The sequence below is a fragment of the Bos mutus genome, chromosome 22 (genome assembly GCF_027580195.1).
Source record: "Bos mutus isolate GX-2022 chromosome 22, NWIPB_WYAK_1.1, whole genome shotgun sequence".
NCBI lineage: Eukaryota > Metazoa > Chordata > Mammalia > Artiodactyla > Bovidae > Bos > Bos mutus.
Genome location: NC_091638.1, coordinates 37,762,572 through 37,789,592, shown reverse-complemented (window position 1 = coordinate 37,789,592; position 27,021 = coordinate 37,762,572). Strand labels below are relative to the sequence as shown.

The window sequence follows — 27,021 nt, the reverse complement described above, 5'->3', positions numbered from 1 at the left end:
AAGTGTTCACTATATTGCACTGGTCTGGAGCCACACCCGCAATGCTGTGTCTGTACTTTTTTGCTAGCCGAGCTGCCATTCACCAGGATTTCTACTGGGTCTGTGATGGTGAGTGACTGTAGTGTCATTCTAGCATTTCCATTCTGTAGTCTGATCACTCTTGTCGTATAGATGACTCTCTTGGAAACTGTATAGTAATACCATGCTTTCTAGTTGTTGTTTTAATGTTTTGAAATAGTCCCAGCTGCCTCGTACTTCTGTTTAGTTATTCAGTATTTTTAGGAGTGAGATGTTTCTTACTGCTAATTTCAGATTTTCAACATACAGTTGAATCAGTGGATCCAAAACCTCTTGGGCTTCCAAATCAAAGGGGAGCTGCCTAAGTGGCCCCTTCCTCCTACCCACTGCAGACTGGCGGTCTGGGAGGAGCCAGAGAGAGGACCTAGGGGTCTGCATTCCACACGGCTCCCTCGGCTGATTGTGACCCAAGGGCTGGCCAGGATGTGTTGTGTTCACAGCCAATCCCCTCCCTCCATGGGGCTGCTGCTTTGTATTCCTGTGCTTGGCATAGGGACTGACGCAGATCGGCGCTCAGAGATTTGTTGAGTCTAGCAAGGATGGCATGAGAGGAGGCCCCTGCTTTTTTTAAACTGATTTTTAACTTTTTGTATCATGTCCTGGAAATCTTGCAGTAATTGCCTCTGAAACCTTAAGTATGAAAGAGGACTAAGATGATGACATTCCCTGTGGCCAGAAACACCTTTCTTTTGAGGTTGTGTTAGCCAGGTTGGGGATCTGAGTAGATACTTCCGTTCATAGTAAGTGTGTTGGCCCTAAATTGGCTCCTGAATAGCATAAACTGTGTATTCCCATTTATATACATTTACTATGGATCTGAACAGGTAGGGTCAGCTGATGACTTGCAGGGGGCCTCTGGGGTTCTGTGCTGAAGGAGCTTTGTAGGTGATTCTGAGAGGCTGTGTGCTGCACTGCTTTGCACCCTGCCGCTTCTATTTGAATTTGCTTGTGAAGAATACCATAACTTCTGTCAACATGTCTTAGGCAGACATGGGCTGATCCTACCTAGGTGAAATACATGAGTGATGTTAATTCAGCTTGGACAGGTTGTCTGTTTAGCATCTCTATAATTAATGGAAGCCCTGCTCGAATGTCAGCTGCCGAAGTATTTTGCCTCATATGAGTTAGGCTGACCCACTTTTTCACCTTGTGGCTCGGCCCCGAGTCCGAGTACATGGACTGTGGCCACCTTTTCCCCAGTTGTTCCCTCTTTATGATTTATTTACTTCCATTTAATTTTTTTTTCTTAAAATCAAACCACTTCTATTTAAATCTTTCACAAAGAAAACCTCACTAGAGTCATCAGTGGGAAAACTGATGTCCTTTGCCATAGGTGCTGTGTGTGAAAAGATTCAGTTCTTTGTTGCTACTCTTGCCAGGACCAGCACTGAGCCCCGAGGCCTGCTGCCTTAGTTAGAGGGAGACTACTACGTTTTAGGCAAGTGTCATCCACAGAGTGGCGTGATGTTATCACAAAAAGTAAAGGAGATTTAGGAAGGGAATACGTTTTCACTTGAGATTTAGTGTTGTTAATGCTGGAGAGCAATAACTACTCCATGTTTGGGGAAACATCAGTTGAAGCTGTGGGATTTGGTTTCCTCTGCTATTCAGGGAGCTGTCTCCCGAGGCCAGTCCTAGTCTAGGAAATGCCTTACCTCGGGAGCAGAATTCTCAGATCTCATGTTGATCTGCATAAGGATCCCAGATAAGTACCCTTTGCCATTTATCCATTGACACTATGTGTCGTGTGCCTCCCCATTGCTGTAAGTGACATGCGAGTCTGGGCTTGGGGTAGAACGTGTGCCCCTCAGCCTCTCTTCACAGATGGGGATGTCATAAATCTGCCTTTTTGATGAAAGTATCTTTCGCCGACACTCCTCTGCAATCTTAGAGCTTTCTCCACTTGTAGGTATTACAAACCCTGTAATGTTAATAGCCACGTGCATAGTTGGGACTTAATGCACTAAGGTGGTGGATTTTTTTAGGTGCTAGCATAAATTATATTTTTCTGAAAAGTCATTTTCATCAGAAGATGAATAAATAGGAATTACTCAGTTTTTTGAGCTAGTGAATTGGATTCAAAGAACATGACTGTGTGAGTAAAACAAATATTACTGTATGACATCTCACGGGCTGTCTCTGCAAAAATGCCAATCCCACTGTTGACAATAATTTAACATAGTTGTGACCAGTGATTGCTGTTGTGTAATTAAGTGGCTCTGCTTCACAGAGCAAAGGTTTTGCTGTTCAATAAACACTTTCTCCCTCTTGTGATCTGATGGAGTTAGGTGTAGAAAGTAACGGATTCAGGAATTTTGAATGAGTTGTTTCCTTTGGCTATTAAGTAACTTTGTTTTTGGATAAAGAAAAAAAATGTTTCTTTTTTTCTCTTCAGTTGTTTGGGTCTTATTCTACTCTGAAACTTTCAGTGATAATTTAATCTTTTTAGGATTGATAGTAATTTAAAAGTCCACAGAGTCATGATAATTTGTAGTAGGACTTGACGATTCACAAAGTGTTTTTGCATTATCTTATTTCCTCTTCTTAGAGACCCACTGAATTGAAGTTTTTATTACCAGTTTACAGATCAAACTCCTAAATTCAGTGTCATTCACATAGATAAAATGTCTCAGGCTTTATTTTCTGTCTACCTAACATCTGTTTCTATAAAGAAAGTTGAGTGTCGAAGAATTGATACTTTTGAACTGTGGTGTTGGAGAAGACTCTTGAGAGTCCCTTGGACTGCAAGGAGATCCAGCCAGTCCGTCCTAAAGGAAATCAGTCCTAAATACTTATTGGAAGGACTGATGTTGAAGCTGAAACTCCAATACTTTGTCCACCTGATGCGAAGAGTTGACTCATTTGAAAAGACTGTGATGCTGGGAAGGATTGAAGGCAAGAGGAGAAGGGGACGACAGAGGATGAGATGGTTGGATGGCATCACCGACTCAGTGGACATGGGTTTGGGTAGACTCTGGGAGTTGGTGATGGACAGGGAGGCCTGATGTGCTGCATCCATGGCGTTGCAAAGAGTCAGACACGACTGAGCAACTGAACTGAACTGATCATCTGTTTCTTTTGCATATAATAAGGATGTATAGAGTTAAAGGAGAATCTAGAGAAGATGTAATGAATTCCACATGTCACAAAACTGTCATTAATGACAGAGGTTGTAGCTCAGGTGGAATTGAAAGTTTGCCTAGAGTGACTGGGTCAGCAGTGTAAACCCGTTACCTCAGAACATTTAATAATTTGAAGATGTAATGGTCATAGGTAGATACTTGATTTAGCACAGTCATTGGATTTCTCTTCGGCCTGTTCCACTTTATTTAACCCTAAATCATAGTAAATATCCAAAGCGAAGCTCCTTCTCTTTTTGTTCCAGCCTTATGACATTTTGTAGCTTCTCTGGCGAATTGGTTGGCATATTTTTGCAGTCAGTATAAAGACTGAAATTTGTTGCAGAGCCAAAAATACTTCACTCTTTTGCTTCAAAGACGTATGCTGGGCGTTTCTCCAGCAGCCAAGGGCTGAACCAGGGAAGGGAGCAAACCAGAGCAGGCACATCAAAACATGAGCAATGTCAGGGTAGATGTTACTTTAATTCTCGAAGGAAATTCCAAGTTGACTGTTTGATCTAAGCTTCTTGTCACTGAAGAGCATGATGTAAAATTAATGCAGTGAATTCAATTTTTCTCTACCACCAGCCAAACAGTGCAAGTTAAAATTTTCAAGTAACTTCAGTAGCATCAGATAAAGGATCACTTTATCCCTAACTAATATAAGTTTATCTTTTTTTTTTTCTTGGTTATATAATCAGCATGTATATTTTAAATGGTATTGTTTATGCCATTTGTAGGAGCTACATTTTAACTTCTAGTTATAAGATACATTGATTTTTCTTTATACTGAAATCTTTGCCTTTATTAATATCTGTGCCTTTGGGACTTTTTAAAAAAGCCATAAATTGGCAAGGATACTGTTCACTCATTAAGCAAATATTTATTGAGTACATCCTGTCTAGGCATTTCTCTCCAGTGAACTAGGAAAGCAGTCTTTGATTTCATGCAGCTTATATTCTGTTTAAGGAGGATGGAGTGAATAGAATGAAATCAAGTAAAATAAGATGATTTCAGATAGTGATAAAGGCTTGGGTTAATGTCAGGGAAAAAATGGGGCAAGACACTTTAGGTAAGGCTTAGTCAAAGAAAGCCATTCGGAGGAGTTGATGTGGAAGGTGTGTGATGAAAAAGAGCCAGCCGTGTGAAGATCTGGAGGAGCAGTGTTCCAAACAGAGAAACTGGCAGGTGCAGAGATCCTGCAGGAAGGCCAGAGAGGAGGCGGAAAAGTAATGCGCGGGGAGGAGAGGGGGCCAGGTTAAAGTTGGAGGAGGGGGTGCTGGGGCCAAATGAAAGGAATCTGGATTGGCCAGTGCAGACTGTACAAAGTCACTGGAGGTTCTTGAGTCAGAAAGGGTCTTGACCTGATTTGTGGTTGCTCTGTGAAACAGAGGACAAGAGCAGAAGCAGGGGGAGGGTTAGTGGGCTCCACTGCAGTAGACTAGGTGAGGGCGGGATCTGGAGAGAATGCTTGGGCTAACAGGGCGGCAGCAGCAGCAGAGGCTGAGAGGTGCGGCTGGAATAGGAATCAGCACAGAAGTAGGAGGCCAGCAGGGCCGGCTGATGAACTGGAAAAGAAGAGACAGAGAATGGCTCACAAGCAGCTGGATGGGTTTACTTAGCTTGTGGATCATGGAGTTGTTATTTCAATTTGTATATGGGCTTTTTTTGTTGTTGTTGTTGTTGTTTTTCAATGAAGTATAATGACCTGAACAAAAAGTCATGATGTATTATATGCATTAAATCTTCAGACATTTTCCAAAGATTGTAGAGATAGAAAATAGTTATTGCAGTGATGCAAAACTTCGGAGTCATTTATTCTTTTTGGGTTTTTGTTGCCTTTTTAAAGTGGAACAGTAATTTAATCATGTAAACCTGGAAACAAAAGGATCCTCTCATTTGGGTAGTAGAAACTTTCTAATTAAAAAGGAAAAACACATGTATTTGAGGGTTTTTTTTTTTCATTATTAACATGGTAATGCACATCATGTAAGAAAAACATGAACCAACAACAGAGGACACATATGCAGCAAGAATAAGTAAATAAATCTCTTCCATCTTACTTTCCAGGGGCGCAGGTTGACATAAACACTTGGAATGTGTCTAGACCCTGGACAAAGCAATATTTGGCTGTATGATTCTTGTTCCCTCACACCCGTGAAAGATTAGATTTATTACAAGTTCACTTTTTTAAACTTAGTGATCTAGCTTATTTTTCCATGTTAGTGCACATTACTTCCTTTTTTAAAAAAGATTGCCTGTTATTTCACTTCCTTAATGTATTTAACTTCACCTGTCCCCTGTTGGTAGACATTCAGATTGTTAGTGCTACATTATCACATGCATTCTTCTTTGAGAATGTCTGTCAGTATCTCAGTGGATTGATTTTCCACCTGGAGGCTGATCAGAGCTGCCCTCCAGGTTAGTGCTACTCTGATTTAACGAACAACGTCAACAGTTCTGATTTGTGTCACCAGAATGAGGCAATGAAAATGTGAGTGTCCAGCAGCATAAATCAATCAATAAATTATTAATATTCAGCAGTGCCACTCTTGACTTGTCTGCTGCATCTAGAAATCATTAGGATGGCTGTGCTTCAGATTTTGAAGAGGACATTTCAGGATATAAATCCATATTTTAGTTCTATTTGCTAAAAGGTATTTCTCCTGACAGTCATTGTTTCACAAGGCCATTTTGTGACTAGTGTTGACTAGTTGAGATATGCACACACCTGCTGTGTTGGCCCTGTTTAGCTGTGGTCTTACGTCTGACCAGAAGAGGGAGTTTTTTTTTTTATCTCTTCTGAATGCTGTAGCGCCTACTACCTGACTGGGGTAATGCCTCCCATGCAGTGTTCAGGCCCCTACAACTGGTTTGGGACAGTGGGCAAAGGTTGAATTCACCTGTTGCCTTCCTCATTGCTTATTGTGTGTATAGAAATTCCAGTATTTAGATTTACTTCTGTGTTTTGCCTTTAAGTCAACAGTTCTCAAATTGAACTTCAAAGAAATCGTATAGCTTTTCCTCTTGTGTGTTCTAAAGTTAATGAAAAGAGATCAAGGAAGGTAACTATCTCAATTTAAAATAAGCAGTCAGCCCCTTATCACACATGATGTAGTTCTTGATTTGTACTCTCCTAGGGTAAAAAATAAACTCCAGTATGAACTTTATTTCGTTACTTCTTAGGCTTGATAGTTTTAAAAGATTGTTAAAACTCCTGCTGTAGAAGATTTGTAGTGAGCTTTAGAAAATTAAGGTGTTGTTTCACAAGAGTGGCTAATAGGCATTTTCTCCAGGTGATGTTAGTGGTAATGAATCTGCCTGACAGTGCAGGAGACATAAAAGATGAGAGTTCGATCACTGGGTCGGGAAGATCCCCTGGAGAAGGGCATAGCAACCCACTCCAGTATTCTTGCCTGGAAAATCCCATGCACAGAGGAGCCTGGCAGGCAGGCTACAGTCCATGGGTTCGCAAAGAGTTGGACATGACTAAAGTGGCTTATTGTGCACACACTGTGTGATTCTTACTGTGCTTTGTCATGTTGCTGGAATGACTCAGTCTGCATAGCCAAACAAATGAAATGGGTACCATAGTCAGGATAGTCCTTTGATTTAATACCAGAGTTTCATGCTGTTTAAAATTTTCTTCTGCTTTCTTCACAGTGCATTTTTTTCTAACAAAAACTTGAGTCAGTTTCTTTATGGATTTTTTGATTGACACCTGAATATATGAGGTGCATTCATCTGTCATGTATATTTACGTAGATTCCCAAGTGTAATAATCTCAAACATGCTGTTTTCAGTTCGGCCTACTGCCTTCTTATCTCACTGGCTCTTTCTGCTTCCCTGCCTTCTCCAATTGTACTGGTCCTCTCCGCTCTGTAATCCATCTGTGTAACTTGGTACATTCTTCATATGTAACTTAGTATACATCCTTCTATGTTTTTATCATGCTCATAACTCTTTACAGGTGCATATAATCCCATGTTTCATTAGCAGGGGCTGCAGGTCATAGTTTTTACCAAAAGAGGGATCCTGTTAATAAGCACACTTCTGCTGCTCCTCTATTCAGCAAAACCACAAAGAAATCCATCCAGATCCCAGGATAACACAAATCCCCTTTTTTAATGGTTGCTTAAGGTTTTAAGGTGCGGCTGTGCCATAACGTCCTCAGCCAGGCCCTCTGTCTGTGGGCATTCACTTTATTTCTTGCCTTTTACCTCCAGGAAGAAAGCAGCAGGAGCCAACCTGCTAAAGGCTACAAGCATTCATTTTGTTTCTGTGGGATAAAAGTCTCAGGAATGGATTCTGGATCAAAAAAGATACTTTTTTGCCTTGTTTATAGCTGTTACTAGATGGTTTTCCCAGAAGTCTGTTAATACTTTGTATCTCTACTAGCCACATAGGCCAGTACTGCCACCAGGAGTAGGTATTTTATTTATTTTTGTAAGCTTCCAGTTTTTTTCTAAAGCCTCTTAGGGTGTTTTACACATTTATTCACAAATGTGATTAACTGGAATTTGACTTTGAAGTCCATTTCTCAAACAAGGGCAAACTTTTTTTACTACCAGCGTAGCATGTATCTTCACTGTGTGATATGAGGCAAAACGTTTTTCAAAAGGAGTGATGATTTTTCAAGTATTCATTTAAACAACTACAGACGGTTTTCCTGGCATTTATGGGAGATTTCTCTTCACTCTGATTGGAATTTATCTTAGGGCAGAAATCTAGTTCTGTTAGGCTGAGATTCCTCTTTGCAAAATGTGTAGACTTGTAGAAGACAACAATTTCTGTTGAGATCAGTTGTGGGGCCAGTGAAAACTATTGTCAGTTTTACTTTTGATCTCATTATCCTCCTTGAATTTGGTGTGATTGGTCACCTTTTAACAGTGTTCACTTTGTGTCTCAAATAATGACTGGGCTGAGGTCAGACTGTGGTTCACACAAAGCCTATGTAAATCAGGCCATGAGGTTATACTTTATTTGGCTGCCTTTGAACAATCTGAACAGCTGAAAAGGGACACACACACCCCAAGTGTGGCTGAGCCCTGAAGGCGCATCCACCAAACAGAGCGGACGATGCCAACCAGAGGAAGGCTGTGTGCCATGAGCCCCCAAGGTGAATGATCCCATTTAAGCTCTCATCTCCCACCTCTCCTAATCCTGCCGGAGCACCTAATGAGCACGGGATAATAACACAGCAGCAGTTTCTTGGTGAAGCTAATCTGATTCTGGACAGCAGGCGTCCCGGCCCACAGCTGAATGAATTGCTTGGTATTTCCAAGTTTGAAAATACTTTCTCCCCCTTTCAAGTGCTCCTTGGCAGCAGGTAAGGAATGTTAAAGCTCCTGTAAGTGCCAATTAAGGCCAATTATAACTCGCCCGGCCTGCTGAGACACTGAAGTGGAGTGAGTGGAGGCTTGTTGTGCTCCTGTAAACTGGAGAACTGGCTGCCGCCGGTGACAGGAACACAGGATTTCCCAACTGCCGACAGCTCGTTTGTTGCCCTGCAGAACACCAAATGACACCGCCGCTGGCTTCTCGGGGTTGGATTTAGGAAATCCCAAGATTTGTCGGGGACCTCACTAATTTTCATCACAGAAATCGCTGTCATTATCTCAGTCTTCCTTTTATTTCAAGTGACGTCCGCCATCCAATTTCTCCTTCCTGATCGTAATAGCCAACAGTTGTCGAGCATTTCAGAGGTGCTAGGTACGCAGCACATGTGTCACCTTCTTTACTCCTCATCAAGGCCCCGGTAGTGCTCCCCAGGGGAGGACACAGCCCCCCCAGGGCAGAGGTCCCTCGCCCAAGACTACACAACAAAAAGTGCTGAGGCCGCGGCCGCCCAAACCCAAGCCCTCGTGGCCCCTCCCAGCTGCTGCTGGTTTGCCTGTTTGCTGCGAGCAGGCTAATTCACAGAAGAATTTGTGTCAGTTCAGGACTCCCTTTGTGCAACCAGAGTAAAGCTGATGGTGCACACCATCCACACCACAGCCAGTACCTATAATTTTTGGTCTGTAAGGCATGGATTCTATTAAAACAGGATTTTAGTCTGTAGTCTTTTTTTAGTCTGTAGTCTGTTTACTTATTTATTTTTTTTTCACAAGAAAGAAGAAATGTGACCATGTCCCCTGAATGAGCCATCATAAGGAAATGTAATATCAATATAAACTTTATTTGGTTAGGGTTTGAAGAAGAGTAGTAACGCTTTCCAAGCAGAACAGGGTGGCATTAGGCTAAACATTTTCAATTAGGGCATTAAGAGAGGTGTGTGTTTAAAAGTTCAGTCTGAGCTGTAGATGCTCAGTTTTTGTGTATATTCTTATTGTGTCGATTTTTATTTTTCTAGCTTGCACTATCGTTCATCCCCTTTTTGATGTAGGTCTTCAGAACAAATTTGGATAGTTTCTTCTTGTTTATATATGAAAACGTAGGTATATTTAAGAATACTTTGTAGTTCTTAACATTTGTAGTGTGTAGTATTTAAGAACATTTGCTGAAGTTCACCCTGAAATTTTTCAGGGTTACAGAAAGACTTTGTTCCCCAAATTGTCGTACTTTGGTTGGTTCTCATAAGAATTGTTTTCCCCACTAGCACCAGCACCATCTACAAAAGGGAGCTTTAGAAATGCGAGCGTTTGTGCTGGGAGACCGGCAAGGAGTCTGGTGTCCAGGCTTCGGAGTGCAGTGATGTGCAGCTGAGACTTAGTTTGCGTAGGTCCCCTTCCCTCAGTTCAGTTCTGCCATTGGCAACATCAGGGAGCCTCTTCAGCTCCCCTTGGCAAGGGTTAGGGGGGCAGTGGGTGCAGTGAGTGATGCGTTGCAGTCAGGTCGTTCAGCAGTAGGATGTTTCTGTTTTGTTTTTCTGCTAGCTTAACAAACCCTTCAGTGAATTAACCTAATTGTCTTATTTTTGCATATTAACTTTGGAAGGATTTGCTCATTCTGTGCTTCTACTTCTTGCTGATGGCTCTTTCCTAGTGTCCTTCTAATCTCCTAATTTTAAGAACCCCCATAGTTTTGCATTGTTAGAATCAGAAATCTAGGGAGGATGGGGAACAGTTTCAGAAGCCCTCTAGATCCTAATATTGCTGCCATGGTTTGGATACGAATGCTTGCTGTAGAAACAAAGCAATGTGGCTACTACTCTTTTGTTTTACAGTAAATTTAGAATTCGTGTCTGTTCTAACAGAAGCCATTTCCTATGCCTCACAACTCTTTCCCACCCCTTCCAGGCCAAATCTTTTCCACACATGTAATTCATGACTTTTTGCCAAATAGTCTGTGTTGGGTGATGGTATTTTGTAGAGGAATTTCCCCCCTCCTTTTGACATTTAAAAGTGTTCATTCTGAACTATCAGGCATCTGAGTCTGTTTATGTGTGCAGCCTTTATTATCATAAAACTCATATCAGTTGGCTGCTTTTTTCCATGTCTGTTTGATAGTAAGATTTGGCGATTAACAGGACGAGGAGTAGTGATGCGGAAAGTGTAATACGGCGGAGACAGGCAACCCGTTTAAGCAGGAAGACATGGTTTTCAAGGATCCACTTAGAGAAGTTTTTGGATTAAAAGCCTAAAAGGTCCCCAGCGTTCATCATTTATCCAGCTATTCAACTATGGACAATAACGTGTATATTTTTCTGAAATTAGACGTATTTTACAAATAGGCACAGAAAATGGGTGAAGATTTTTCTTACTAGATTTAAGGAAAGCTATTCTTAGATATAATAAACTTTTGTTTGTTTAAAGTATAGATACTGGAGAAATAAAATGTGGAAAAAGACTGCTGATATTTGTAAAAATGTATAATATTAAAAACTTTTAGGTCTGTCTAGCCTTAAAGTATAGATATATAATGAATCATTTAAATTTCCTAATTTACCTGATAGTAGTTGTCAGTTTAAAGTTATGCAGGAGAATCAGGTGTGAGTAATTCACATTCTAGTTGGTTAAATTCATAAATTCCATCTTCCTCCAGTTTTGGCCAGCAGCCTTTCCAAGAGAAGGATTAATTTACACCAGCCAGGACGCCTTCTATGACCATATTAGATGAAATTAGACTCCACCCCTTGTTTTCTGTTGATCTGCCAGGACCTTTGTAATTCAAGTGCTTTTTACAGTAGTAGCAAATGTTACATAAGACCAAACATGGAGCATATTTGGAGTTGGTGGGCAGACCCAAATCATGATGCAAGCCTGCAGTAGCAAGTGTGCAATGAAGCACAACCAAATTACGTGAATGGAAGGTGACAAGAAGCCTCCTCAGAGCAGCCCTTCCTCCGCACGGGGGCTGAAAGCTCTACCCGGTAAGTTTTCCGAGGCAGTTCTCAGAGGCTGGGCTTGGCTGGGGGCCCGGTCCTGGACGAGCATGCGGAAGGTGGGCTAGGTCTTTGGGAGCAGAACGGAGCCCCACGCAAAGCAGAGCGGGGCGAGCTGGCACAGGCCCCCGTCCTCTGGCGGCTGTCCCGCCCCGCCGGCAGGCCCGGAGCTCTTTGAGCTGAGCGGTGGTGAGTGCGCCTTGCAGTCCCGCTGAGCAGGGGGGTGATCGAAACAGGAGGGATTAGCTGCCGCCCCGCCGGCCGGCCAGCCACAGGAGCCATGCTGAAATGTCATTCGAGTGATCTGGCCAAAGGTCAGGCACAGGCTGGAGTTGAGTTTGCTATTAACTCCCACAAAATGCTGAGGTTTGCACCCAACGGTTCCCATATCTCCAAACAGGGAGAGCAGTGGTTACGTCGCTCTCTAAAAATGGAGGAACGTTGTAACACGCTTTGACTGTTTGTTTTTTATCTCACTTGCGGTGAGTGAGGTTTCATGACAGGCAGTTCACAGTGTTTCCTGTAGAATGTGTTTGAAAGCCGTTTTGTCGGATTCTTCAATTCCACAGCAAAGTTGCAAGCAGAACATTGTGTCAAGAGGAAGAACAACTTCAAAATACAAACAGTAACCCTGGGAAGTCATTCAGTAACTTAAATTGAGTGTATAAAAATTTAATTACCGACTGCCTGCCAGAAAAGACTATTTTTTTTTCCCTTCAGTTGTGTTATTAAGGTAGCCAGTACAGCCAAGCTGATTCTGCTCTGGTGGGTTGGGCGGCTGTCTCAAAGTTACCTTAACTCTCTCATGCCTCCTCTGCAAGCAGGAAGCGAGGTGACAGTTGAGATCTTTAGTTTTCGCTGGATTCACATTTCATGCCTCCTGCAATAATGTGCTTCACCGGATGGTTTTAATTGAGGATGAACTTTAGCTGCCGGTTTTCGGGACTTGAAATACAAACAGGATTGTAAACCTTTATTCAAACTGCTGTTCATTAAAAGAAAACAAAACACAAAACTTTTACTTCTCGTCAGGCAGTTTTACAGTTGCTGTTTTCTGGTTTCGTTTTTGAATATCGCTTTGGTGTTGATTAGTGGACAGCCCTGGCCTGTAGGTGGGGCAGATGCTGTTTTCTGTCTTCAGGGGGGGGAAAAAAAAAAAACACGTGCTGCAAACTCATCAAAACATTGGCATTGTTCAGTCGTGAATCACCCATTCCTTATTAACAGAGCACATTTAATGAGGAGGCTTTAAGGGCTGTGTTGTGATTTTGAGGTTGTTGTTGTTCCCAGGTTCATGGTCTTCTCACCCCTTACTCTCCTTCCTCCCAATAAAGTGGAATGTAAAGGCCACAAAACTAGTGGGAAACAGCAGTAAAGATGTGGCTTCCCAACTTAGTGCGGCACTCTGCAGCAGATGGTGCCGTCATTCTGTTGCACCTTGGACTTGCTGCTTGCTCCTTTCTGGCCTCAGAGGACAGTGTTCCCTAAGGGGATTCCTGCACGGAAGTTTTGTTTTAAAAAAAAAAAAAACAAGAGGGACTCCTCTGCTTGAAGTTCTGCCAGGTTGCTTTAATTTTTTCTCTCTCCCTACCCTTTGTGTGTGTGTGTAAAAATTGGATTGGAGTAGTAAAGACGTTGGAGCAGGAAATGGCAACCCACTCCAGTGTTCTTGCCTGGAGAGTTCTGTGGATGGAGGAGCCTGGTGGGCAGCCGTCCGTGGGGTCGCATAGAGTTGGACACGACTGAAGTGACTTAGCATGCATGTATGTGTTGGAGAAGGAAATGGCAACCCACTCCAGTGTTCTTGCCTGGAGAATCCCAGGGATGGTGGAGCCTGGTGGGCAGCCGTCTATGGGGTTGCACAGAGTTGGACACGACTGAAGCGACTTAGCAGCAGCAGAGCAGTAAAGACATAGTTTGTTTTTCTTAATTCTTTGTGCATTTTGGTGATAGCCTAGAATCTCTCATTAGAGAAAAACTGGAACCCAGACCCAACTGTAGACCAGATGTGACTACAGACGTGTTTGTATAAGGACTGAGGGTGTTGCCGTTTGATCCACACATGGTGTTAGCACGTTAGAAGGCTAAACTTAAAATGATTGTTCACTGAACGTATAGGATGCGTTTCTCCCAACAGATAAAGGATTAAACCAAAAGTAACTGAAGACTGGTGGATTTCTTGTCTTGGCTTTTTGTTCCTTGTCATACATTGATACCCGAAGCATGCAGACCTATCAATTCAGTGGATGGGAGGGAGACCAAGGGGTGCATTCAGGGAATGCTGTGCATCGTTCAGACCTCGAAATCGGGTTTGTTTCAGGTGGGGTGAGTGCTTGCTGTACTCTGTCAGGATCATTTGCTTGACACCGTGCGTCCTGAGGACAGCAGAGAGAGGTGCTTATGACTGTTAGCAAAGTAGAAGTGTCAGCCAGCATGTCACACACTGCATGATATCCCTGCTGTAGTCTGAAACGGTGATGGCAACATCACAGAGGTGGCGTCGTTTGGTGGCTGCATTCTGCTCAGAGCAGTGACAGCCTTTTCCCCAAAGTTACATATGCTGAGAAACATCTGTGTGTGTTTGTCTGAGATCATGATGATAACTCTCAGTTCAAAGTCTGCACCTTAAGCAGGAGCATAGGAAGGGCCCCCTGAAGGAAATGAACTGGTTTTTCAGACCATTGAGTTTTCCTTAAGCAAGATGTCTTGAGAAAACAATGATGAAGAACTGATACTATTCTCCCAGCTGAGACGATCAGTAGTTATACCGTTTGGTCTCCCCTCTTTTTCTTTATCCTTCCATCTCCTTTAATAAAGTATTTGGAATTTTGGAAGGCCATTTTTTTTTCCCCTAATGTTTGCACAGAGCTTCAAGTTAAGATGGCAGGGGAGGGCTACCTCCAGATATTCAATAAGTTCTTCATATTTCTCACATACTTGAAAGCAAAGTTCAGAAAGAACAACCCCCCTGGGAAGAATTCCTGGCAAGAGGATTATCTTAGGTTGCCATATTTGTGGTCCTTTCTTAGCAACATTATTTACAATCCATTCACGCCTGTCCATTCCCCCTCCGGAGTTGGGGAGTTGGGAGTCGTTCTCCCTTGTAATCTGCCCTTTGTGATCTGTTCTCTTTCATCAGCCAGTGTGAATGGGGATGCTGCAGGGCTGCCCTGCCCAGAGACGTGGAAATGCCAAGGGACCTGGAATACTTTAGTGGGCCTTTTATTTCCGTCATAAAGCACTGACTTCAAGAGCTTGATAATTTGATTATAGACCTTGGCTAAAAGTTGTTTCAAGTGGCCCAAGTGTTATAAATGACTCTCATTTCTGCACTTTCCCCCTATGTTTGAATTTTAAAACACCTCTGCGTTAGGGGGAGGAAAAATGCATTTGGCAGAAGTTGCAGTTGGAGACTAATTTGTTAGGGCAGCCAGTGTTGAAATCATCCTTTTCAGTTAAGTCTCTCTAGTGGAAATGATGCCGCGGGCTTTGTGGTAAAGACTTTTCCTTCCTCGCTGTTATCCAGTGCCGTTGGTAACCCACCTAAGCATGCTCTGAGAGGGCCTCCTGGCTCCAGTTTTGGCTTTTGGCTCACTACCTTTTGAGGTACTGCACGTCAGAGGTCAGCACTGGATCCCCCAGCTTGAGATTTGAACATTCCAGGCACAGTCCCACCGATTTGCTTCCTTTTTAGCATCAGACTATGCACTGGTTGCTCTGGAGTATTCCAATCAAGTCCTTGGGACCCTCCAGAAACTGAATCAAAGAAAAAGCAGATTTATGGTTAAAAGATAATATGTAAGGACAGGAGTAGAATTGGATTGTGTTTGTTGGTCAGACATGTGATACTGCTTTTAGAAAAGAACAAGAATGTTTACAGGGAGAAGTTGAAGGTGAGAGCAGTGAGGAGATATTGTTAAATGTGTTATGTCCACTTCCAGTCCGTGATGTGACTTTAAAAGTGTGCTAATTTTTTTTTAATAGTTACTAGGGAAAAAAATAGTTATGTCAAACCCAAAGTCATGGTTTCACAGATACTGCTTAGGACGTTGCTTAACTGGGTATGCCTAGTCAGTTGCTGTAATATATATATATATAATATATATTATGCAGGCTTAGATATAGTCTGCCTCGAGTCCTGATCTTTGATGTTTCATAGGGGTCGTACTCCTTATGAAACACAGATGATGCCAGTTTGACCCCTTGTAAGTTGTGTTTGGTGGCCCCACAACTGAAATATGATGGTTACTTTGGGTTAATTAGGACCTATGAGTGCCACATAGCAGTTATTTCCAACCTGAATGTAAAATAAGCAATTTAAATTTTTGAAAGGGCTGCTTAATGAATGACCCAGCGTTTCTAAACTGAGCTTTTGGTGTATTCAGTTATTACTTACTATGTCTGGCCAAAGGATCTGTGTTTTACATTTTATAGCCATATGTAAGCTTGATTATTAAAAATCCTTGCTTTCAATGGGAGTAGTTATAGAGTATTAGTGGAATGGGACTGTAAGAGACACCATGAAATGTTACATTCCTTGACCTGTGGGTTGGTAGTTCTCATAAGGCCTTTCTAGGATGTCCCTAACGGTCCAATAATTAAGACTCCACACCTCCACTGCGTGGGGCATGGGTTCAGACCCTGGTTGGGAAACTTAAGATCCTGCAAGCTGTATGGCTTGGCCAAGAAAAGAAGGGGGAAAAGGTCTTTCTGTAACAGAGTATTCATTCTGTTTAACCTCACCTGACCTAACCCACCCAAAATCGTGAGTTTCACTTAGAGAAAAATTTGGGAGTTTGGGGAGCCATTGCTTAGATCACCTACATAAAACGCCACCTTTGGATCCGTAAACGACCAGCACTTTTCTTTTCACCTGCAGTTCTTCCTAAGTGACTCAGTTCTCTTAGGAAAATGGGCCAGCTTTTTAATTATAAAGTAATTTAATGTGAATGAATGTCTTTTTTGGTTGCTTTATGAATGTATTCATTTTTAATGAATTGTAAAAGTTCTGAGCTCTCCACTGAGATGAGCTTAGTATCTTCCTGGACTGACATGTAAACTAAATCTATAAACTTCAGTGTTTACCACACTGGAGAAGGTGCAGTGGGTTTGCTTTGTTCTTTAGTGATTTCTGCCTGCTTGAATAATGAGCAGGCCTTTCCCACTTGGTGTCTGTAAGTGTTACCACCTGAACTTAACAGGAGCCTCTGTCTTCCTGGCTATGGAGTTCCCGGTCCCTGGTCCACAGTGGGCTTTACAACTGTTACTTAAACCCTGCAGCCCTGCAGGTAGGCTTGACAGATGAAGAGTCCGCCAAAGTAGGTGGAGTTAGGGCTTTGCCCAGGGTGTCACCCAGCTAGTTAGTGACGGAGCAAGGATTTGAACCCACGTGTCTCTGACTCCAAAGTTCTTGCTGTTTCAAGTGATCTACTAAAAAAAAAGATGACTTTTTTTTGCGGGGGGGGGTTTACTTTGGATTCTATTCAAACTGGTTAATTAATCGAGAGTTTGTCCAACAGACTCTGTCAGAAAGATGACCGGGAGCAGAGCGTGACTGCAAGCGTGCCTTGGCGCTGGTCAGCAGGGGGCCAGTCTCACCCTGTGAAACAGGCGTTTGCTGCTCTTCCTCATGGGTTCTTTGTAGCACATAGGCGTCTGGGAACTTTGTAAGTGATTCTTTTTAGCCAAGCCAGAAAGGCAGCCTGACAAGCACTTTCTAGAAAAAAAAATCATTGTTAAAACCATCTTAAATGTTTCCCTGAGGGGGCGGGGTGGGGGGGGGGTGGGATGAACGTGACACTGACTGAGACCACAGCCAACCTTTAGGTTAGCAACTTCCAAATAGACACTAAATCCACAACAACCTGGTTTTCCCTTGAACAGATTGTGGCTCCCCACCCCAAATTTACCAAAGCTTTGTCTTATACGTGTTGTATGCTCTGACTGTGCAGCCCTCTGTGCAGCCCAAGCAATAGCCTGCACTTGCTGAGCGCTTGGAAAGAGGATATATGACCCGCCATCACCCTTCCCTTCAGCCTGCCTTTGGACTGTGCATCGTGGTCTGCTCATAACGCCACTTAAGGGCAGGTGGACTGTCCTGGCTCCAGCCTGGGCACTAGAGTCAGCCTCCCTGGGCTCGCATGCTGATCCTGCCTCTGGGTTAGCTGGGTGATGTTGGGCAACCAACTTGAGTCCTCTAAAGCCTTGGCTTTCTCCTCTGGAAAGGGGGGGTCATGGAAGTGTCTGCTCTGTAGGAAGATGGTTAGGGCTAAATGACATAGCCCCTGTAAAATTTTGTTGTGTGGTGCCTGTTGTGTGTGGTCTCTGCCCGATCAACTCCTGTTGCTGCTATTGTTGAAGGTGAGACTTAACATTAATCAGTTGTTCAGACCATAAAAGATGAGCAAAAGATTTAATAAAATACCAGAAAAGGGCCTTGAGTAAAAATAGTTTTGTGGGGTTTTCTGAGCTGTTCACCGCTGTGCCTGCTCTTTCATGATGCTTGTGAAGAGTGAGGCAAATTGATACCATGCTTGGGAGTGATAATAGGCCTTGCTTTATTTTGGCATGTGTGGAACTGAGGCCAGAAGACCAACTGATCTCTCTTTTTTAAAAGTATGTGTTTGATAAACAAGTAAACCATGTTTGTTATAGAAAAACAATATGCAAATGTTTTTCAGAAATAGACTTGTAGGCCAAGGGATGACCACTTAACAAATGACAGATATTTTTGTAGACTTTTTTTCAAGCATGAATGATTTGAACTTAACAGTGTTTTTTGACTGCATTTTAGGTTTGTATCCTAACTTTGACAGTTGTACATCATAAGTTATTTTTAGGTTTGTTTGTTTGTTTTTTTTCTCAAAGCAATATATATGGCTTTTAAAGATCTAATTATTTGCTTTGAACTCCTTTTTGGTTTGTACCTAGGTGTCAACACTTATATATGCATTTTGTTTTTGAACCTCAGTATAAATCCACAATTAATTATAAGCTCAGTATTCTTGGTTACTTTCTGTTTTGGAAGACTTACAATTGTCCTGTCCCCTACCCATCCCAGTATCCTACCCTGGCCTGCAGTGGCGTCACAGGAGAAAGAAAGGCCGATGCACCCGTCTCTTGCTGTCTCTCTCTTGCTCCCTCTGTCTCTGACCGCACATCTATTTGCCTGTGTGGTCGCCCCCGACCCACCACTGCTACACAGGCACTGCGCCCTCACCCACTCGTGTCTGTCTTTCTGTCTGTGCCCTGTCTTTTCACTGTGTCTGTCTGTCCGTCTGCCTGTCTTTCCTGCTTGCTGGAGCCCGTCACAGGGCCCTCCTCACTTTGGGACAGACTCTGCTTTTTCTGGGCCAGTGCTAGGCTCGGAGAGAGGAGTGCTGTGAAAATTCAACTCGGACTCTTCACCAAACCACACTGCAGTCACGCTTAGCATCTGGCCACCAGTTTGTCCACTTAGGATAAGGTCCCTAACCCTACCCATAAGTTGCCCATTTCCCTTTTGATCTAGAAACAAAACACGTTTAAAAATCTTAAGAAAATTAAGGGCCCAGCTTGAAAGGTTGGGGAGAGTCCAACACAACTATAATTTAATTTGGTTTTTTCATCTTTATTTTCTTGTGAAGGGAAAGCCAGATGCCGCCCTTTCCAGTGAATAAGTTAGCAGACCATGATGTGAAGGAACAGCTTAATTCAGCAGCGTGACGAGGGTTTGAGCTGGCACTTTTCAGCCAGGATCACATTTATACACACACACACACACACACACACACACACAGTCTGTTTCAAGTTTTAGTGAATGAAAGAAATTCACATGATAGATTGCCATTGTAAATTTTTAAGCAGCTTTTATTGTTGCAGTAGGAAATATAACTTTTTTGATAAGTTATTGGTACATCAGCTGACTTTTAGTGTTAGAAAACTTTGAATCTGGATTTTTCTAATGCAAAATCCCATATCAAGAGTTAGTAGACAAGGAAAAAAAAAAAGCATTAACTGAAGAAAAAGGGAGAGTGGACTATAATGAGAATAGAAAACTGAAAGGGCAGGAACTTCCTTGGGGTCCAGTGGTTAGAACCCTGTGTCCCTCTGCCAGGGGCACGGGTTCAATCCTGGCTGGGGAACTGAGACCTCATATGCCATGCAGTGTGGCCAAAAAAGAAAATTGAAAGAACAAACTGAAATTGCAGTCAGTTCTGCTATAACAAAACATGCATTCCTAAAAAATTACTGCACTATGCAAAGTTGTGCAATAAAACCCACAAGAGACTCTTTAGAAAGATGGGATAATGGGCACAAACGGTCAAAACTTAATCAGTGAGTGACACTGAGAAAGGTAGGACCCTAACAAGAATGGTAGCACAGTTGCGTGTGTATTAAATGCTTTGAAAAATGCCTAAATACTCTAATGTGAGTTTTCCTTGAAGACAGCCTGGCACGCGCTTCTGAAGGTCGAGGTCAGCAGGGTTTCAGGTTGTGAGCTGCTGTGAAGTGGTGGAAGGAAGCCTATCCGAAATGGAGGGAAATGTCGCACCAGCTGTGGGTGGCGTGGCTCCTCACGTCCGTGGTGAACTGGGGTGGCTGGTGGATGTTTGGTGGGGGTGAGCAGACTGAGGGTGTGTGCTTTTATTTTCACTGGCTTAGTTCAACCAGGTGTCGTTTTCTGTGTCCACCTAGTGCTTCTTACAGAGGAAATCTCACAAAAGCAAATGCAGAAATTCTTCATGCTGAAATCATTCCCTAGTAGATCAGTGGCTTCAGAATTACTTTCTGTCTTCAAGATGATCATTACAGAAGATTAATTAGATTGATAATTTACATCATTTGATATAAGAGAAAATACATCACTTTCACTCAGAGACACTTGAGAATTCTGATAACACGTCAAATTGTAAAAGGAATGTATTTCCTAGAAGTCAAAGATCTGGTTGGAAGTTTTTTCCCCCTCTTTGTATTACAGATATTGTGGTATTCCTTAGTACTCTTCCACTGCGGATACACAGGATGATTTTTGTGCCTGAATATGGATGAATATTTTTATATTTAATTTATATCAGAAGTGTAATGTATATTACAGACTTTTAAAACCTATTTTATACATACTATTGTTTGGGGAAAATATCTCTCAACTGAATGATACCCTATTTCATGCTAGGCCATCTGAAAATAGATTGGGAGGGGCAGTTTTGATTGGGGGTAGATTCAGGTTGCCCTTGGTGGAGTGGTACCATTTACTGGTGATGAGGGGCTCGGGGAACAGGAATTTTAACCACCCTGAGGTCCTGTACGAGAATTGTTGTGTCCAAAACACCAGTGATATCCCCATAAGAGACTGGTGAATATTGGATTAGGGAGAAACAGTGGAGTTGATCATTTACATAGAAATGTTGAGTGAAAAATAGTATTTTATGTGGCAGATGTGGACTTCCTCAGCTGTGGTTAATGGTCCTGGAGACATTAGCCTGGTGTTAGGCAGTCTCTCACCATTGGCTGAGCAGTGGAATCACACAGAACTTGTAAGCATCTGAATGCCCAGGCCACAGAAAAATCAGAATCAGAATCTCTGAGAGTGGAAGTGAAGAAGCATCAGTATTTTTTTTAGCTCATTAGGTTATGCCCATGAGTAGCCAGGGTTGAGAAGTACTGGTCTGGGACCATGTGAGAATCACTCTCTTCACAAGAAGAGCTGCACCAGTCAGGCCAATGTTAACTGAAGGCCTACTCTGTGCCGGGTTGTCAGGGGCGGCTAACTGAGGCAATAAGCTCCGTCATCCAAGGGAGTCGGGAAATGGAAACAGATTTTCGCAGTCCTGGCTGACAAGGGCTGATGCTTGAAAGTACATTCAGAGTATCTGGGGATCACAGAAGAGAAGGAAACTTAATTTTTTTTTTTTTAAAAGAAATCCTCAGATGCCAAATTAACTTATTTTGGCTTTCCCTCCCTTACACACAACTGTCATATCTGAGGAAGAAAGCAGCAGGCACTTATAAATGACTACCAGTTAGGCCTTCCTAACTTGGTTGTAGCCTTTGTTTGTTCTAGTTGGAGAATTTGAATTCTGTTTATAGATAACATAATAATTTTGTCCTGGTGTAGAGCAGGCTCTTAGTACCTCATAAAGCATCAGTGACCAGATGTCCTTCTGCGAATAACTCAGCACAGCTTCACTGGTTAAAAAAGACATTTGGAAATAAACCATTTACATGATGGGAAAACAGTGGAAACAGTGACAGACTTTATTTTCTTGGGCTCCAAAATCACTGCAGATGGTGACTGCAGCCATGAAATTAAAAGATGCTAGTACCTTGGAAGAAAAGCTATGACTAACCTAGACAGTATATTAAAAAGCAGAGACATAACTTTGCCTATAAAGGTCCATTTAGTCAAGGCTATGGTTTTTCCAGTAGTCATGAATGGATGTGAGAGTTGGACCATAAAGGAGGCTGAGGGCCAAAGTATTGATGCTTTTGAACTGTGGTGTTGGAGAAGACTCTTGAGAGTCTCTTGAACTGCAAGGAGATCAAACCAGTCAATCCTAAAGGAAATCAGTCCTGAATATTCATTAGAGGCACTGATGCTGAAGCTCCAATACTTTGGCCACCTGATGCAAAGAACGGACTCAGTAGAAAAGTACCTGATGCTGGGAAATATTTAAGGCAGGAGGAGAAGGGGACCACAGAGGATGAGACGGTTGGTAGCATCACTGACTCAATGCACATAAGTTTGAGCTAGCTCCGGGAATTGGTGATGGACAGGGAAGCCTGGTGTGCTGCAGTCCATGGGGTGGCAAAGAGTTGGACACTACTGAGTGACTGAACTGAACTGTAGTCAAATTGATTCTAATATGCGATTTTTAAAATATTCATATAGCTTCCATGTTGTGAGAAATAGATGTTGAGTCACATACATTTTTAAACCTAAGAGTTAAGCAAACATGCCATTTTAAAGTACAAGTTTAACTGAAGGTAATTACTAAGCTACCAGCATAAGGTACTTAAGTAGATAAAGTTACTAAATAATGTACTTGTTTCTGATGGTAACATTCTTCAGCTCTCGATTTATTTAGTATGCATTGCCTTACTCTGAGAGAACCTGATTCTCTAGTGGATAGACTTATTTTCAGTTAAACCTGTGTAGTTCTTGCTTAACCATGAATTACTTCCTGGTTTATAAAACAGGCAAAGCTATTTGTGGTATTTTTGTCTTACGCCTTTGGCATCTTAGTGGTGTGAACCAGAGCTGTGCCATCTGTAGTCAAGTAAGATTATTTTAAAAGTGGGGGAGGGGTTGGGGGAGGGGAGTGAAGTGATTCACTGGAAAATTTCAGCACAGATTCATAAGGAATGATAAGATAACCCTAGAAACATTCTTATTTGGTGTCATGTGCTGGTGGGTAGTGACAAAAAAATAAAATGAAAGTACAACTTGTTTCTTAACACTTTGCTGTTTTGAAAATTGGAGATATCCCGCACTAGAAAGGAAGAAATAATTCTGTGTGGTGTCAATGAACAGAGTTCTGGAGATGAATGAATAATTTTGCCCTCTCTGACTACAAATTGAGTCAGTGAGGTTTATTTCTAAAATGCAAAACCCAGTAGTCTCAGGTTTAAAGTGGCTATTTAATTTCCTAGTGGTTATCTATGTATGATAAACCTCTTTATGGTGAAATGTTTTCTTAAGCAGAAGGACCAGTTCCTAGAATCCAGAATAAGTCTGTAGGGCCTAGATAAGCCATTTCTGAAAGCTGGTGAGTTTAATATATTTTCACTTAGTGACACATTTTTTGAACCTAAATGTGTTGATTTCAGGGGACTCCTCCAGGGTTCCATTGAAGACTTGCCTGAAACTGTTTTTTCTCCACCCCCCCCACCCCCCCCCACTTTGTTTTCCTTTTCAGAAAGAAGACATAGCTCATCCAGCAAGCCTTCTTTGGCCGTTCCTCCCACTTCAGTGTTTTCCTTCTTCCCTTCTCTGTCCAAAAGCAAAGGAGGCAGTGGAAGTGGAAGCAGCCGTTCTTCCAGCGGAGGTGTCCTGAGCACATCCTCGTTAAGTTCCAAGTTGTTGAAATCGCCCAAAGAGAAACTGCAGCTCAGGGGGAACAGGCCAATGCATCCCATTCAGCAAAATAGAGTCCCCCATGGTAGAATGTGAGTATGGCTCAGAGGGTTCTTAAAGCTCACCGGCCGCAAGTGGAACTGTGTACACAAGTAGCCTGTGAGAGTGTCTGTGGATAATGTAGAAGAAAGCCCACTTTGGGGGACATCCAGATACACGTTGTTGTTTCTTTTTGTTTCCCTATTACAGCTTGGGCAACTTTGCAGAGTCATGATAGCAATAATGATCAGGTTAATAATACTTATCTACTGATCCTTTCTTCTGTGCCAGCTGTTGAGATTTAGTTGCGTGTATTGTCATTTACTTATCACAGCAATCCTGTGTAATAGATACTGTGGTTATCTCCTTTATGTGCACAATGAGAGGGAAGCATGAAAAGATTTAGCCATGGGACTCTCCAGTCGAACAGGCCTGAGGTTCAAATCCCGCCCCTGTCACTTGCTAGCTGAGGGGCCTTAGCCAAGGCCCTGTTTTTCTCGGAGTTTTAAGACCATGGCCCCTGTGCAGGGTCACTGGGACGGTAGGATTCATGTGTTAGAGTCAGTTAGCCAGTCAAGGCTGCTAGTGTCAGCCCCGCAGGAGACTGTGCAGGAAGGGGTGCTGGTGCTGCCGCCACTGATGCTAACAGTGAGAATAAAAACCAGAGACCCCCAGAAGCTGTTCTAGGGTTTTCTGGGCCTTGCAAAGCAAATAGGGAAGCAGTGCTTCCTCCCACCCCCTGACTTGGGTTCACGTCAGAGCACTGATGAGGGGAAGCTGAAAGAGGTTCCCACTACGAGGACAGGCCTTGACAAGTTTCCGCGGTGGCTCCATAGCTGGCAGGCTCTGTGTGGTCACGTGAAGAGCAGCCGCTCATGGAAACCCGTCCTGCCGGCTCATGGCATCCCTCGGCCTTGGTGGCGGGTGGCTTTTCCCTGGCCCGCCTCCCTGTGGAGGGTATGCCATACGTCTCAGTCCCAAGGTCTGATAACCTGGTTAATCTTCGGGCAGCGGCCACACCTGCTCTTGTGCACAGACCTTGCCAGCTTGGAGAGGCCATGGCATCTTGTGGTGTCTCTGCCACTGTCGGGCTGCTCCAGGTACAGCTGTTTGGTGCTGTTTGTCCTGGTTGCTAAGCCCCCAGCCTCCACTCATCTGTCAGAAGCGCAAGTACAGCGGGCTTGGCTTTCGTTCCTGGAGCTGTCAGAGCGCCAAAGAAAATGCCAGTGCAGCGTGTAAGTCACTCGCCAGCTTAACAGCTGTTAGAGCACTGACTGCGTTGGACAAAATGTACAAAACCTCACTGGTCCAGATTTTCTGTGTCTGTAGCTGGGCTTTAGATGGGGACCAGGCCAGCTGTTAGCTTCGAAGCAGTGTTTGCCACCCAAGTGACAGGATCGGTAAGACGCCAAGAAAAATCAGTTCTTGGTTAGTGATCCAGGTATTCAGTGCTCACGAGCTGGGTGCCAGGCACTTAGATTCCAGGCTCCTGTCAGGGAAGCCTTCTTCAGGGTCTGGAGAATTACCGCTTCAGTGACACGTCATGTCCTAATTAAACCTGGATCTTCCTCGTTGACAGGGGCAGAGAGGCTCTTCTTGGAGATAAACTATAAGGCATCATTCAGTTCTTCTGAGTCCATAGTGACCTTTCTTGGAAATGTTCTCTAATTTCAGTTGCGCTCTTCTCTACTCACTCATTTTACTTCATTTTGATGGATCAGTTCTTAAAAATGACAGTTCTCAAAAGATATCCTCACAGGGTCCTGGAGTAGTCTCTGGTCCTTTGAGACCCTTTCATATTTTGCTGCTTGCAGGAGTTGCATTGGGTAACAGGCTCATGTGTAAGATTGTTCTGGAATGAAGAAAGGCCACGCAAATGTGATAGTTCCTCTGGAGCTCTCTGCCTCTCCAGAAAGGCTTATGGATAAAGGTTTGCTGAGTTTTCTGCATAGTCCTAACAGATTGTCCCAAGGTGCCTTTGGGAACCTAGCTCTGCATGGCACATAGGTAGACCGAGGTTCTGCCTCATCCCTCTGGCTTGCCAGTCTCCTGGGGCTGCAGGGCACTCAGGTGCTGGTGTTCTCACTTCCCCTACAACAGCATGACGCCCTCTATCAAAGTGGAAAAGATTCATCCGAAGATGGATGGCACACTACTGAAATCCGCGGTGGGGCCCACCTGTCCTGCTCCTGTGAGCTCCTCAGTCAAGCCTGGCCTTAACTGCCCCTCAATACCAAAGCCAACCTTGCCTTCACCTGGACACATTCTGAATGGCAAAGGGCTTCCTGCACCACCTGTTCTGGAAAAGAAGTCAGAAGATTACTCCAATAACAGGAAGTTTTTAAATAAGAGATTATCAGGTAACTTCATATTTTTTCTCTCAGTATTTCTTTTTCTATTAACTGGGCATTCCTGGGGGAGCAAATCAACTATTATTAGAAGTCCTCCTTTTAGAACTAGCCAACTTCAGCTTTCAGATGGAGTTCCCTAAGTTGTGTCCTTGACCTCCTCCTCCTTGGTTTTAAAGTGCACGTGTGTGTAGGTGACATAAAAGTAGCTTTCTAGTGGCGTGTTCTTGAATGAGTAGTGAGGAATGCTGGCTCACATGGTCCCTCTCCTTCGTCTGGTGACTACAATGCCCATCCTCTCAGTGATGTCGCGACTTTTTTTTTCAGTGCTCAAAACATTTTATTTTTTCCATTTATTGATAATGTGATAGAGTTGCTTCAAGTTATAATTTTGCCTGAAATAAGAGAATCTCAGATTTCTATTTTCAGAATAAATGAAGGAGTGTTGAACCCATGGTAATGTCTGTGTGCTTTTGACAGAAAGAGAGTTTGATCCTGACATCCACTGTGGGGTCATCGACCTCGACACCAAGAAGCCCTGCACCCGGTCTTTGACATGCAAGGTAGGGAGGGGCCCTGGGGAGAGCCCAGTGCTCCGGGAAGCTGGGGGCCGGGGCTGCGCAGCGCTGCCCCCCCAGGTCTCTCTCACCCACAGGGCCTCTGTTCTGGTGACTTTCCTGGATTTTTAAGGGCGGTGTTGGCTCTGTTTTGATGGAGAACACCTCCAATTCAGAACACGTGGGGCTATTGTTATAAACTGCTGTTCTGAACTGCCCCCAGCGGGCATTGTTGTTTACAGGAGGACAGTGTTTTCCCCTAATCAATCTGTTATCGTCAATGCCTTTAATTTGAGAGGCTCCCCTTTACTGTGTTTTGAAGTGTACTGACATAGGATACATCCAGAAATTTCCTTTGCATGTATGGGTAGATTCTTAAAATGTTTGTGTAATCTCTGGTTCTTAATTTTACAGCAATTTAAAAAATTTGTGACTTTGAGATAGTGTTATTTTTTTAGTTTTAAAAAACCCAGGTCACGTGTAATCCTATATCTGTGTGTGC

General features: G+C 43.1%; 1 protein-coding gene across 17 annotated transcripts in view; it reads left to right on the top strand.

The window, feature by feature from the left end:
* ATXN7 (ataxin 7) overlaps nucleotides 1-27,021 on the top strand; it is a 156,846-nt gene that overhangs the window by 89,057 nt on the left and 40,768 nt on the right. For 16 of the 17 annotated variants that reach the window (XR_011461974.1, XR_011461975.1, XR_011461973.1 and 13 more), the window contains 3 exons: nucleotides 23,418-23,667; nucleotides 25,715-25,974; nucleotides 26,443-26,525. Coding sequence is in view for 8 of the 17 variants with exons in the window: in XM_070359794.1 (XP_070215895.1) it covers nucleotides 23,418-23,667; nucleotides 25,715-25,974; nucleotides 26,443-26,525 (593 nt within the window). In the remaining 9 variants the exon portion in view is untranslated. Of the gene's footprint in view, nucleotides 1-11,118; nucleotides 11,509-23,417; nucleotides 23,668-25,714; nucleotides 25,975-26,442; nucleotides 26,526-27,021 lie in introns of those variants that run through there. The other variant, XM_070359801.1, reaches the window with a different exon arrangement.